Source organism: Octopus sinensis, linkage group LG7 (assembly GCF_006345805.1).
Source record: "Octopus sinensis linkage group LG7, ASM634580v1, whole genome shotgun sequence".
Taxonomy (NCBI): domain Eukaryota; kingdom Metazoa; phylum Mollusca; class Cephalopoda; order Octopoda; family Octopodidae; genus Octopus; species Octopus sinensis.
In genome coordinates, this window is record NC_043003.1 from 29,928,058 (window position 1) to 29,943,167 (window position 15,110).

General features: G+C 41.3%; 1 protein-coding gene and 1 long non-coding RNA gene across 3 annotated transcripts in view; one reads left to right on the forward strand and one right to left on the reverse strand.

The window, feature by feature from the left end:
* Nucleotides 1-3,374, forward strand: part of LOC118764209 — a 9,716-nt gene extending 6,342 nt beyond the window's left edge. The window contains exon 3 of the long non-coding RNA XR_004999999.1: nucleotides 3,363-3,374. This is a non-coding gene — a long non-coding RNA (uncharacterized LOC118764209). The remainder of the gene's footprint in view (nucleotides 1-3,362) is intronic.
* Nucleotides 3,375-3,387: 13 nt separating this feature from the next.
* On the reverse strand, nucleotides 3,388-7,212 carry LOC118764210. 2 transcript variants are annotated; one of them, XM_036504682.1, is made up of 3 exons: nucleotides 7,072-7,212; nucleotides 6,590-6,687; nucleotides 3,388-3,625 (listed from the first exon to the last, which is right to left on the reverse strand). In XM_036504682.1, the coding sequence occupies exons 1-3, from the start codon at nucleotides 7,129-7,131 to the stop codon at nucleotides 3,535-3,537; spliced, it is 249 nt and encodes an 82-aa protein (XP_036360575.1). In that variant the 5' UTR covers nucleotides 7,132-7,212; the 3' UTR covers nucleotides 3,388-3,534. The 2 variants fall into 2 exon arrangements, with proteins under 2 accessions (XP_036360575.1, XP_036360574.1); XM_036504681.1 differs by lacking the exons at nucleotides 3,388-3,625; nucleotides 7,072-7,212 and adding an exon at nucleotides 4,922-6,451 and having other exon boundaries at nucleotides 6,590-6,606.
* Between the last annotated feature and the right edge of the window lie 7,898 nt (nucleotides 7,213-15,110).

A 15,110-nucleotide genomic window follows, 5' to 3' on the forward strand; every position in this document is an offset into this window, starting at 1 on the left:
GGACTGCCTTTGGCATTAGTTACAGCTTGAATTCTATGAGGTATGGACTCATACAAAGTTTGAACTGTTTCCAAAGGAATTTTTGTCCATTCTTCAGCTAAAACAGTCTCCAGATCATCACAGAACTTCCTCCATGTTTAACAGTTGAAAGAAGGCAGTCTGGGTCAAATGCTTCTTTTGGCTGTCTTCACACATATACTCGGCTGGTGGTCGGAAATAGGGTTAAGGATGACTCGTCCGAGAAAATAACATTCTTCCATTGCATAGGTTTTTTACTCCACTTTAAATTCTTTGATCCAAAAAATGTTGCTGTACATATTAATTATATGCTATTGAATAAACTTCCAGGAGAAATATTCACTTATAACTCAATTAACAGTGTTGTTGATTAGAATAGTGTTAATTACCCCATCGAATTTTTGAACTCACTACAACCTCTAGGTACAGCTCCTTACTGTCTTTAGCTGAAAAAAGGGACTCCTACTATGCTATTACATAATTTGTCTCAACCAAAATTATACAATGGTACAAGATTAATTGTGCACAAACTCATGAGGAACTGCAGTGAGGCAAATATTTTCACTGGTTGTGGTAAAGGTGGGGCCATCTTCATTCCTCACATACCAGTTATGCTACCTAATGTCCCATTCCAATTTAAGTGGTAATTTCCTATCCGAGTTTCTTTTGCCATGAGCATTAATAAAAGTCATGATGAAACACTAAAAGTTGCTGGATTGCAACTCGAACAACCATGCTTTTCACATGGCCAACTGTATGTATGAGGATCACGTGTGGGAGTGAAGCCAAATCATTTTGCTTATGCACCCCAAAATAAAATAAAAAACATTGTTCATAAAGAAATATTTACTCTTAATACAACATGAATACTTCAATGTTTAATTTGCCACTACTATCATTACTTTTAAGAATGAGTAAATTACCTATTTAAATGAAGTGTATTATATAATTGCCACTGCTATACTGATAAATAAAATAATACATTCAACTTGCTTATTATCATATAATAAACAAACAGAAGTTCATATATGAAACTAATCTTTTTCTACTTCAATTATCATATGAAATCAAGGCTTTCAAGAGATCAATCAACTGAACTATTTGCAGAGCAGCTTTTGAAACTCGGAGTAGAGTTAGTCACAATTGATGAAGAACAGTTTCATACACTCAATCCAATATGTAATTCAACTGATTCTATCGATGGATGTATCTTGGTGGATGAAATCTTTCCTAATCTTCTTCATAATTACAACAATACAGATTGGATCTGTGAGCGACCTATCCTAGCTCCAAAAAATGTTGCTGTACATAGCATTAATATGCTGTTGAATAAACTTCCAAGAGAAATATTCATTTATAACTCAATTGACAGGGTTGTTGATGATTAGGATAGTGTTAACTACCCCATTGAATTTTTGAACTCACTACAACCTCTAGGTACAGCTCCTTACTGTCTTTAGCTGAAAAAAGGGACTCCTACTATGCTATTACATAATTTGTCTCAACCAAAATTATACAATGGTACAAGATTAATTGTGCACAAACTCATGAGGAACTGCAGTGAGGCAAATATTTTCACTGGTTGTGGTAAAGGTGGGGCCATCTTCATTCCTCACATACCAGTTATGCTACCTAATGTCCCATTCCAATTTAAGTGGTAATTTCCTATCCGAGTTTCTTTTGCCATGAGCATTAATAAAAGTCATGATGAAACACTAAAAGTTGCTGGATTGCAACTCGAACAACCATGCTTTTCACATGGCCAACTGTATGTATGAGGATCACGTGTGGGAGTGAAGCCAAATCATTTTGCTTATGCACCCCAAAATAAAATAAAAAACATTGTTCATAAGAAATATTTACTCTTAATACAACATGAATACTTCAATGTTTAATTTGCCACTACTATCATTACTTTTAAGAATGAGTAAATTACCTATTTAAATGAAGTGTATTATATAATTGCCACTGCTATACTGATAAATAAAATAATACATTCAACTTGCTTATTATCATATAATAAACAAACAGAAGTTCATATATGAAACTAATCTTTTTCTACTTCAATTATCATATGAAATCAAGGCTTTCAAGAGATCAATCAACTGAACTATTTGCAGAGCAGCTTTTGAAACTCGGAGTAGAGTTAGTCACAATTGATGAAGAACAGTTTCATACACTCAATCCAATATGTAATTCAACTGATTCTATCGATGGATGTATCTTGGTGGATGAAATCTTTCCTAATCTTCTTCATAATTACAACAATACAGATTGGATCTGTGAGCGACCTATCCTAGCTCCAAAAAATGTTGCTGTACATAGCATTAATATGCTGTTGAATAAACTTCCAAGAGAAATATTCATTTATAACTCAATTGACAGGGTTGTTGATGATTAGGATAGTGTTAACTACCCCATTGAATTTTTGAACTCACTACAACCTCTAGGTACAGCTCCTTACTGTCTTTAGCTGAAAAAAGGGACTCCTACTATGCTATTACATAATTTGTCTCAACCAAAATTATACAATGGTACAAGATTAATTGTGCACAAACTCATGAGGAACTGCAGTGAGGCAAATATTTTCACTGGTTGTGGTAAAGGTGAGGCCATCTTCATTCCTCACATACCAGTTATGCTACCTAATGTCCCATTCCAATTTAAGTGGTAATTTCCTATCCGAGTTTCTTTTGCCATGAGCATTAATAAAAGTCAAGATGAAACACTAAAAGTTGCTGGATTGCAACTCGAACAACCATGCTTTTCACATGGCCAATGGTATGCAGGAACATTATGTGTGGGAGCAAAAGCAGATCTTTTTGCTTAAACACTGCAAATAAAACAAAAAACATTGTTTCTAAAGAAATATTCACTCTTCAATAACTTAATTTACCATTACTATCACTACATTCAAGAATGAGTAACTTACCTATTTAAATGAAGTGTTTTATATAACTGCCATTACTGTATTGATAAATAAAATAACACATACAACTCATCATATAATAAACAAACAGAAGTTCACGTATGAAATGGATCTTTTTTCTACTTCATTTATTACATATTTTTCCCTTATAAAAATACACACATATAGGAGGATTATCATCATCATCATTTAACATCTGCTTTCCATGCTAGCATGGGTTGGACGATTTGACTGAGGTCTGGCGAACCAGACTCCAATCTGATCTGGCAGAGTTTCTACAGCTGGATGCCCTTCCTAACACCAACCACTCCAAGAGTATAGTGAGTGCTTTTATGTGCCACTGGCACGAGGGCCAGTTTGGTGGTACTGGCAATGGCCACGCCCAAATGGTGCTTTTTATGTGCCACCTGCACAGGAGCCAATCCAGCGGTACTGGCGATGACCTTGCTCAAATGTTTCATGTGCCACCAGCACAAGTGCTAGTAAGGTGACGTGGTAACGATCACGCTTGAATGGTATGTTTAACGTGCCATCGGCACGAAGGCTAGCTTGTTGCTCTGGCAACCATCTTGTTTTTTAAGAAAATTTCAATGGCAGACCGTCACCACACCCTCATTCCGTCTTTTTCCTTCTTTTTTTTTAAAGAATCGCACATTTTCGGCTACGGAGATTCCGAATCTGTAAAGAAATTTGCATTTCAAAATTTATATAAAACAACGCGTTTTAATCGATGGCGAACAATAAAGTTTGAATAAAAGCCTTCTTTGAACTGGTTTATGACATTTTGGTGGTCAGGAGTTAAAAGTAAACATTAAAGGAAAGACTTCCTGGATCTTTTCGGTTTGAACGGCAGTTTTTTAAAATAATTTCCACGTAATTAAACACTTTTAAACTTCGTATACTGGTAGAATGTGTTTATAAAACATCTTTTTCTCTTGGCTTTATTGAGAAAATTCTATAGTTTGTAAGATATTTGTTGTTGTTTTTTCTTCAATTTCTGCAATTTCAACCAATCAATGACGTCTATTGAGGTAAAAAAAAAAAACATTCTGTGCCGTATGAATATGTCCCTCGTTTAAGAAACAGATTGGGTTTATTAACATTTGTGAAGAAAAAAAGATACCCTCCCCCCTAACCCTAAAACAGATTGAAATGCAATAGATCGATACTAGGGCCATAATTATGGGTGACAATTTCATGACACCACTAGAAAAAACTGCCGTTCAAACCGAAAATTTCCTGCTTTAAAATGAGTAGACATAAAAAATTCGGGAACAAGGTTGAGAAGGTTATGAAAAATGAAGTCGGGGTGGGCTATCAAACAGTAGTTCCGTCTGCCATATAAAAAAAACCGGATTTTGGTCAGTAATCTAACAATTTGTTTCATTTTTTAATTAAATTTTGACTTGATATAAAAGCTTGACAGATAACTTTCTATTATTTATCTCTATGTTATATTATATATTTATTTTCATTCATTATTTACCTTAAATACGTGTTGGGTGCTGAAATGTTTCTAGCTTTGGATAACAGAAAATACAGGAGAATCGGTTAATTATGATTTTATTTAACATATTTCCGTCAGATTCACACACTTGTTGCAGCGGCCCTTCAGTTTTTCTAAGTCCTGTAAGTCGGAAGGTTGGCCTCCAACTAGGCCTTTCGCGACACCCTTAACGTCAAGAACTTTTCAACACTCCGTCGTATATCGAGTTTAAAAATAAATTACGGAAATATGGACATTATTCGATATCTCCAAGCGGACATATCAGACGAAAATTAGGTATCTGTTTTCAACATTTTACCTCGCCCAGTAAAAAAAGTTTTGAAACTTTTAATTTCCCCGACTACCCGGGACAATATGCCTTTAACTTTTAGGTGGGGGTTACACGTTTAAAGATACGGAGATTACAATTTTGTAAAAAAATATTTTCCACTTTCGTTTCCTGATCATAAAACGAAAAATACCAAGAAAACACTTTGTTAAAAGGTTTTATTTATTTTGGAGATGGATAATGATGTTCAATATTTTCTTAATAGTTTTTTTACAAAAATAAATCCATTCAAATGAAAAAAATGTCCAAGGAAAATTGAAAATCAACTTTTTCACAAAGTACATGATGTGTAAACATAATATATTGGTCGCATGGCCTAAAACAGACAGTACCGAGTTCTCAAATTAGATGTCCCTACCGTATGGGGAAAGAAAAAGGTTATAGGAGTAAGGGGAAAAAATTAAATGTCAAACATTAAAATTCATCATAAAAAACAAAATTCAGAATCACAATTACCAGAATATTAAAAACCTAAGGTGGGAAAAAAAGAAAAACATACCTTTTTCTTTACCCCCCAAAATAGGGACATCTTTTCCGAACCTCACACATAATTATGCAAATACATTTACAATTATTAAGAACAATCCATATCAGAGGCGTAACAAGATGGGAGACACCGGTGCGAAAAGAAACAAGATTTCTCCTCCTGACTTACCATAAGTATTAAATAAGGCGACAAAGTCAAATGTCTACCCCTTTGCTGAATTACCAATAGAATCCTTCCATATCTCATGTTCTCTATACTTTTTGTTTATATCACGAATTCTTATATTTGACTCGTTTAAATTCTCCGGAATAGTAGTAAGCTTTAGAGCTTTGAGGAAATTCTTTCCATCGGTATGATGGTTTTCCCGACCTTTGAATAAAACCTCAAGCCTCTTGCGCCAGTCAAACCTATCTACAATTCCTTGTTTCTCATCACTTTCGGGGCAAGGATATTTATGATCGATTATGTAGAAGTAATAAGGAATTCCTAGCCAACGCGCGACATCCTGAGGTGGAAAGTTATTTTTTTCAAAAAGCTCTCCAATATGTAAAATCATTTCGTTTGTAATTTGAAAGGGGTCCTTGTACAGTTCCCATTGACAGAAAGTTTTTTCGCGAATTTTGTGGTCATGTTCATTTGGGTAAGTCTTAACCTTGTCTTCCCATGTCCTCCAGTTTTCGAGCAAATGTCCTATGCTAGTTTCTTCTTTTTCGTTCTTCACGCAAGGTTCGAGCCTTTTCTTGATTTCATCCAAGATACTTTTATCTGAACATTTACCGCGGGTATCGATGAAAGCAGCGAAGGCGAATACAGGTATTAAACGGACCTTATCAGAGCAGAGAAAGAACTCTTCCATAGTCTTGATAGCAAGAAAATCCAAACCAAGTTGGATTGAGACTCTAAAGAGGGACTTAGGGTCAGCCAGTTTCTCAGACATCTTTTGTAAATTTTCATAAGAAAACATACAACTATTGTTTGCCATGGTTGGAAAAAAAAAATTAAACAAAACTGTGTAGACACCAAGGAAATGATTGACGGTCTGTGCCAGTAAATATCACTCCAGAAAATTTATCAAATCGAATAAGTTAGATTGTTGGGCTCATCCAGTTGTAAGTGATGAATTTAAATGCTTTTAATAAAATAAAGTTATTCGTTGTAAAAGTGAAAAAGGTGGCAGTGTGTCTGAAAATATAGAAGAACGAAGACCAGTGAAGAGCATTACTTAAATAGCTGCGAAATGAATCTCGCCAATATTTTTTAGTGATAAACGTTTAGTATTTACACGACTTCCGTGAATAGAAAACAAAAAAAAAAACTTACGTCATTAAAACAACAAAAATAACTCGTTTCACAAAATATAACCTCCGGAAGCTTTCGCCTGTGTCCGATATTCTACGGTATGTTCCGGAGTATAACCGCTATTAAAAAAATAGTAGAGGCAGTAAAAAAAAAAGATTTTAAAAGTAACTTTGGATGATGACTTGTATTAATGACATATATTTGGCTTTAAACTTAAATAAAAGTAAAATCGAAGTGACATTTCTTGACTAGCCTACATATTTCGGTTAATGTTTAAAAGCACACCATTTAGATTAACCCATATTTCTAACACATAACCTGCATAAGTGGATATGTATGTAGATGTTAACTGAGTATATATAGCCTGAATATGTCAATTGGACTTATATAGTCTTATATGCATGCATACATAGAGATTACCTATATCGCTAATGATAGAAGTCAAAAAATACTTCTGTACAACCAAATATTCACAAATCTACTACAGGCAAGATAGGTCTTACCTCAAATGGGTACTCATATATAAATATTTCCTGTGGATGTTGACTATGTATACTTAACATTAATAGTGTAGCTACATACTATAGGTATTAAGCTTGTGTTATTTATTCCTTGCTATAATACTCTAATACAGCAAATTTATGGGCATACCTGTGGCGGAGACGAATCCCCCCTCCTACTTCGTTTTTTAATTTGTTTTTTTTTTTTACGGAAACCCACATTTTCGGCTATTGAAATTCTGATTTTGAAAAAAAATGGCAACTTCAAAATTTCAATACCCACTTCATTTTTCACTTTCTTCAGAAACCTTTTTTTTTTTTTTTGGCGAAATACGGAAATTATGATTCTGAAAACAAATTGTTTGTAAAATTTCAATTTTACAAAAAAAAAAAAAATTTAATTACCCCCAAACCCCTCTCCTCCCGATTTACGGCCTTCAAGCAGGATACCCACATGCTAGAAATAACAGCCAAATCTCACAGATACTCTTATCAGTCTTTGCATTTCCCTTGGATAACATTGGTGGCATGGTGACGGTAGGCTGGAACGCATGGGTGACTGCCGGTCTTCTATAAACAAATTTGCCCAGACTTGTATCTTGGAGGGGGACTTTGGATCTTTTCGGTTTGAACGGCAGTTTTTTAAAATAATTTCCACGTAACTAAACACTTCTAAACTTCGTATACTGGTAGAATGTGTTTATAAAACATCTTTTTCTCTTGGCTTTATTGAGAAAATTCTATAGTTTGTAAGATATTTGTTGTTTTTAGCACTACAACCGAAACTATGCCGTTGTTTTTTTCTTCAATTTCTGAAATTTCAACCAATCAATGACGTCTATTGAGGTAAAAAAACAACATTCTGTGCCGTATGAATATGTCCCTCGTTTAAGGAACAGATTGAGTTTATTTACATTTGTGAAGAAAAAAAAGTTACCCTTCCCCCTAACCCTAAAACAGATTGAAATGCAATAGATCGATACTAGGGTCATAATTATGGGTGACAATTTCATGACACCGCTAGAAAAACTGCCGTTCAAACCGAAAAGATCTGGGACTTTCTAAGTGTAATCTCATGGTCATTCATGACCAAAGGAGATTTTTACCCTTTTCTCCTTTTTTCTAGATATCCTCTACAAAAACCTGCACTACCGCACTTCCTTCTCATAGTTTATTCCTTTGTTCACTGGCATGAAGCTGACGCCCATTTCACAGGATTTGTAGTTCTGCGAAGTTCATGGATGTTAGATGGGTACTACTTGAGAACAGTGGTCCCGGTGCGCGCACTCGCGTAGTCGCGCATCCGCGCTAGCTAGTCGTGACTAGTCGATCCTACAACGACTACCTAGCAAAGTAAATAAAACACAAAATAAATAATTTTTTAACACAAAATAATTTTTGTTAAACAAAGTAAATAAAACACAAAAACACAAAGTAAGGATCGACTAGTCATGACTAGCTAGCGCGGATGCGTGAGTGCGCGGATGCGTGAGTGCGCGGATGCGTGAGTGCGCGGATGCGTGAGTGCGCGGATGCGTGAGTGCGCGCACCGGGACTACTGTTTCTAGCACGTCTCACGATAACCCTCCTCGTTTCTTTCTCTCTCTTGCATGTATTGATGTTTTTCAATATTTTTCTTCCCATAAAAACATGTAGCGGACTCTCTCTCTCTCTCTTTCTCTGTTATATATACATGAATACGGACGTAGTAGATAACAGCTAGCCTTCGGCTACTTGGAACCTGTTGTATCCACTACTCTGATTGGTTGGTATTGGCGCAGTTTGTCTCTTGCTCTGTTACACGCCAATGTGCAACCCAACCAATCGCAGCTTTCTGATAAGGTCACGTGAGACAGTCTTTTCTAAACCTCAGTTGCGCCGATTGAATGGTATAAAAAAGCTAGTTTCAACACCGTATTTCATCTTTCGGTTAGTCTAGACCTTCTAAGGTCTAACCACTGACCACAGAGCACACAGCCAGTTCCAGCGACAACACCAGCAGCCACATTGGAGACTCAACATTCATCCAACAGCATACAGCAATCTCCATCTCCGTCATCAACATCTCTACATACACCGCAACCAGCAACCGTCGCACAGGTTTTATCTCAACACTGTTCGTGAATTACTTCACCATGGTTAACAGCTAATACAACCTGCGAGATGTGTATCAAGTAACCGGCACTGCATAGTAGCCACAGTTTCCCGCACGCCTTGTGCCTCAATCGGCTCTGCTTCTTCGCCACAACTTCTTGTTACAGGACTTCAACTATCGCGTACCTTGACTACGAACTGGTATTTATTCATCCTTGTGTCTGAGCATTCTTCTAGCGGTCCTATTATGGACTCTTTCTATGCTCTGTATTTTAATGCACACACATACACATGATGTATACATGACGGCCTGTCTATTGTTATTATTATATATGTACTTATGACGCACACACAAACACACACGTTAATTTATCAATAAAATCTTCTCTTAACATTCTATCGGTTGTGTCGTCTCTTTTCCTTCTGGCACTGATACACATTTATTCTTTTCGCATCTCTTGTAAACGACCGTGCGGTGTATTAAAGGAGCTGATAGACGGACACTGTCTTTATTTAACGTAAAACAATACGCTTAAATAAGAATATAAGAAATAAACTTGACTTCTCTCACAAACGAGAATACTAAAAATGAACGCGACCCCTCTCAAAAATTAAGTAAAAAGAAAATGGAAAAAATAATCCAGTATCCTTGTCCGGTACCTGATCGATCCGACGGACATGGCGGACCATTGCCATACCCCCATTCCACACCCCCTTTTTTAAAAAAAGAAACCCACATTTTCGGCTACGGAGATTCCGAATCTGTAAAAAAATTTACATTTCAAAATCTATTTATATAAAAGTGAGGTTGTGTGGTGCCTGTCTCCTACGATTTAGATTCCTTACTCCCACATTTTGCGGTGCAGTTTAACCAAAAGCGGGTATCTTATAGTCGTGATTCATATCGAGCCCTTCTGAGTATTAGCGCGCTTCTACGATGAGTCTACGATTTTAAAAAAAAATTACCATAATTTTTCCGCATTTTTAATGCATTTTCGCTCGGTTTATATAAGGGAAGTAACTCTCTAAAAATGTATTATTAAATCTCAGAACGTAAAAAGCTACAGTAACAACCCCCTCGTTGTGGTTAGCCATATTGAGATGGCTATTATACTTTACATCTCTAAAAATGCTTATATAGTTATTTCCCTTACAAACCCGAGCAACGCCGGGCGATACTGCTAGTTTAATATAAAACAACGCGTCTTAATCGTTGGACAGCAGTGATTAACCTATTAGATGGCGAGCAATAAAGTTTGAATAAAAGCCTTCTTTGAACTGGTTTATGACATTTTGCTGGTCGGGAATTAAAAGTAAACATGAACCAATGTATGTGTTAAAATTACTTTAAAAAACCACCCTCGATTCAATGATACAAACTTCCTGCTTTAAAATAGGTAGACATAAAAAATTCGGGAAGGTTATGAAAAACTAAGTCGGAGGTGGGGCATCAAACAGTAGATCCGTCTGCAATACTAAAAACCGGGGTTAATGTTTACAACGGGTCGGATTATTCAAAAGCTTGACAGAAAACTTTCTATTATCAATCTCTACGTTATATTAAATATTTATTTTCATTCATTATTTACCTTCAATATGTGTTGGGTACTGAAATGTTTCTAGCTTTGTGTAACAGAAAATACAGGAGAATCGGTTAATTATTCTAAAGTTTTCAAACTTTTAGTTTCCCCACACACCCGCCTACTTTTAACTTTTATGTGGGGGTTACACATCTAAAGATACAGAGATTACAATCTTGAAAAAAAAAATCCACTTTCATTTCGTGTTCATAAAACGAAAAATACCAAGAAAACACTTTAATAGCTTTTATTTGTTTTGGAGATGGATACTGATGTTCAATATTTTCTTAAAAGTTTTTTTACAAAGATAAATCCGTTCGAACGAAAAAAATGTTAAGGGATGTGGGATGACGTCAGCAGCCGGACGTCAGCAGCGGGGTGCGTTGACCGGAAGCTGGGGCAAGCGGAAGGGGTCAGCTGTCAAGCGTGCGTAGGGGGTGGAAATTGACTTTTCCAACGTGGGTCGTGCTGGGGACAAGACGTGCGAGGACGTCGCTAAAGGGTTTGGGGCCAGCAGCTGCTATCGTTAGTGTTCGGGTAGGGGCTGTGAGGAAGGACCAGTCATCTCTGGAGGATCTCCGTCACCGCGAAGAGAAGGTAGGTGCCTCTATATTCAAATCGCACACTCACTACAAGCTATTTCGGCAGTTCGTAAACATTCTCATTTTTTTTCAACACGATGTCTGCAAAAATTAGGATCGCCAGTGACGTCGTCAGACCTTTTAACGGCGAAGGCGATGTAGTGGCCTGGATTCGGAAAATCAGGCTGGTGGCGAGACTGCAGGGCATAAGCGACGTGGCGAGTCTTATGGCGCTGTATTTGGAAGGGAGTGCGTTGTCGCTTTACCTAGAGATGGATGAAGAGGAACGGCTCTGCGATGAGAATATAGAGCGGCGCTTGTGTGACGCATACACGGAATGCGAGTACACAGCTTTCGCTAGGCTAGGTGCAATCAGGTGGACGGGAGGCCAGGTGGATGATTTTGCATCGGAAGCTAGAAGGCTAGCGACTCTGCCGGGTTTGCCGGAGAAGGACTGGAGAGAGCAGCCCGACTGGCGTTCGTGAATGGGTTCCCCGACGATGTAGGGATTCACCTACAACGACTGCCCGGGGTCAAAAAGATGCCATTGAGCGAACTTGTAGCTCATGCTCGGCGTTGACGAGACACTCTGGGCGGAAGGCGATAGCGATGGCTGTGACGGAGGCGCGTAAAGACGGACGACGTCCCGAGAAAGAGGTACAGAAGCTCACCGTGCAACGAGAGCGGCCGTTCTCAGGACGGTGTTTTAGATGCCAGGGACCGCACATGGCGCGGGACTGTACGCAGCCGGGGCCCGTTTGCTATCGATGCAGGTAGACAGGGCACATTGCCCGTGATTGCGGCCAGGGAAACGACCGCGGGGAAGTTGCTGCCTCTCGAACTTTCCCCTCAAACGAGTAGAGGCGCTATTGGAGACGCTGCCATTGATTGACGTGGAGGCCGAGGGGGAGACGTTCGAGGCCCTTGTGGATACGGGCTGTACGACCACCCTGGTGACTTCGAGGGTGACGAAGGAATGGAACGGGGTGTGTAGTGTCCGGGCGGTCGACGGCAGCGAAATCCGTTGCAGAGGCAGCAGCAAGGTAGAGATAGTGGTGCGCGGCGCGACGCTAAGGCTACAGGCAATTGTGGCCGAACGCGTGATAAATGGAGTTGATGTGGTGATGGGGATGGACGCCATCAACTGCCTCGGTGGCGTCAGTGTTGTGGGAAATGAGGTCACGTTCGGAAGCGTGGGGGCGTCGTGCACTGCGAGTCAGGATCGCCAGAGGAAGCAGAGCCCCGCGAGGGACTGCGCCGCTTACACCATCGAGGACAAAGACTTTCAGGCGGCGTTCGATGGTCAGCGGTGGACGATAGAGTGGAAATGGAAGGACGAGCCCCCGACACTGGAGAACAGGGTGAGCTGTTACCAGCATACACTGAAAGGCCACGCCAGGATTGAGTTTGAAGACGAGGTGGAGAGGTGGATCGAGGAAGGGGTCCTTGTCCCTTGGAAGGAGGAGGTAGCGGGCGGAGTGCTACCCCTGATGGCGGTGGTGCAGCCTACGAAGGGAAAAGTCAGACCGGTGCTGGACTTCAGGGAGCTAAACCAGCACATATCGTGTCACACGGGAGGTGAGGCGACAGACGTTTGTGGTGAGGCATTACGTAAGTGGAGACAGTCGACTGAGGCAGCGACGATTGTCGACTTGAGATCGGCATACTTGCAGCTCCATGTGAGCGACAAACTATGGCGATATCAGCTGGTGCGGTACAAGGGCTGGACGTACTGTCTAACCAGGCTGGGTTTCGGGCTGAATTCCGCTCCGAAGATCATGGCGGCAGTGCTTAGGTCCGTCCTAGGGAAAGACGGCAAGATTAGAAAGGCCACCAGCTCCTACATTGACGACATTTTGGTGGACGAAACTGTAGTGCCAGCCGACGAGGTAGTTAGACATCTGGAGAAGTTCGGACTGATTGCTAAGCCACCGGAGTCGATTGAAGGGGGAGCCGCGCTGGGGCTGAAGCTGCGAAGAGATAGATCAGGTGAATTGGTGTTCCGGAGAGGAAATGAAATCCCAGAGCTGAGTTCCAGCGTCAGCAGGAGAGAGCTGTTCTCGGTGTGTGGGAAGTTGGTCGGTCACTACCCGATCGCTGGATGGCTGCGCACGGCGTGTAGTTACACCAAGAGATGAGCAGAAGGAGAGAGGTGGGGCGACAAGGTGGGAGAAGGGACGGTGGCGATGATGCAGGAGATCCTAGAGAGGACAAGAGCGGAAGACCCGGGGGGAACTGGTACGTGCCCAAGACGAAATGCGGGACCGTCAGGTGTGATGCTAGCAGTATAGCGATAGGGGTGGTGTTGGCAATCGAAGGCACTGCGGTGGAGGACGCGGCCTGGCTTCGGAAAGCAGATGATTTCAACCACATCAATGTCGCCGAATTAGACGCGCTGCTGAAAGGGGTGAACTTGGCCTTGAAATGGGGGCTGCGCACGATTGAAATGCGGACGGATTCGGCCACTGTGCTTGGCTGGGTAGGATCGGTGATCACCGGTGACAGGAGAGTGCAGACGAAAGGTGCTGCGGAGATGTTAGTGAAGCGCGGTCTAGGAGTTCTAGGTGAATTGATCGCCGAATTCGGACTGAAGCTGAACGTGGTTTTCGTGCCTTCGGAGAAAAACAAGGCGGACGTACTGACCAGGGTGAAAAGGGCGTGGTTGGAAGAACCGGAGGAGGCCCAGAAAGGGATAGCTGCGGCGTGTCGGTTGGATGACTCTGAACTGAAGAAACTGCACGCTATGCATCACCTGGGTGTGGACAGGACCCTGTATCTGGCAAAAAAAATTGATGCTGACGTCACCAGGAGAAGCGTCCGGGAGGTGGTCGGGAGCTGCGACAGGTGTCAGTCCATCGACCCTGCTCCGAGTGGGCATGAGCAGGGAAGCCTTTCCGTGGAGCAGAACTGGAAAAGGCTAGCTGTGGATGTGACACACTACCGTCAGCGAATGTACCTCTCCATGGTCGACTGTGGGCCGGGCCGGCTGGCCATTTGGAGGGAGTTGAGATCAGGCATTGCTGACGAGATCGTGCAGATCCTGAACGGGATATTTTTAGAGAGAGGTCCCGTGGAAGAACTACTGATGGACAACGGGGCGGCGTTTCGTTCGGAAGCATTGAGGGTTATGCTTGATCGGTGGAACGTGCGACGCTTGTTCAGAGCAGCGTATAGGCCGGGCGGTAACGGGATCGTGGAGAGGCACCATCGGACAGTCAAGGCCATAGCGGAAAGAGGGCACATTTCGCCGCTTGAAGCAGTTTTTTGGTACAACTTGTCTCCCCGATCCGGACAAGCTGAGGAATCTGTGCCGCAGAGAGCTGTGTTCAAATATGAATGGAGGCACCCGAGCAAAGCGCCGGAGGGTCACGAGGAAGAGAAGGGACCCGTTCGCGTGAAAATAGGGGAGGAAGTCTGGGTCAAGCCACCGAAGGCGCGCTGTACGTCTCAATGGAGCAGAGGAACGGTGACGGCGATCAATTCCAGAAGCAACGTATCCGTAGATGGCACACCACGACATGTCTTGGACCTTCGCAGGATTGTTGCTTCGACGGACGATGATTCGGGAGAGGGGGAGAATGAGGAGCCCAGCTTGAGAAGATCTCGACGAGCAAGGCGCTCTCCCGGTTGGATGGTAGACTACAACATGGAGCGGAGAGATTGTGATCTTTAAGATCAGGGTGGCGTGTGGGATGACGTCAGCAGCGGGGTGCGTTGACCGGAAGCTGGGGCAAGCGGAAGGGGTCAGCTGTCAAGCGTGCGTAGGGGGTGGAAATTGACTTTTCCA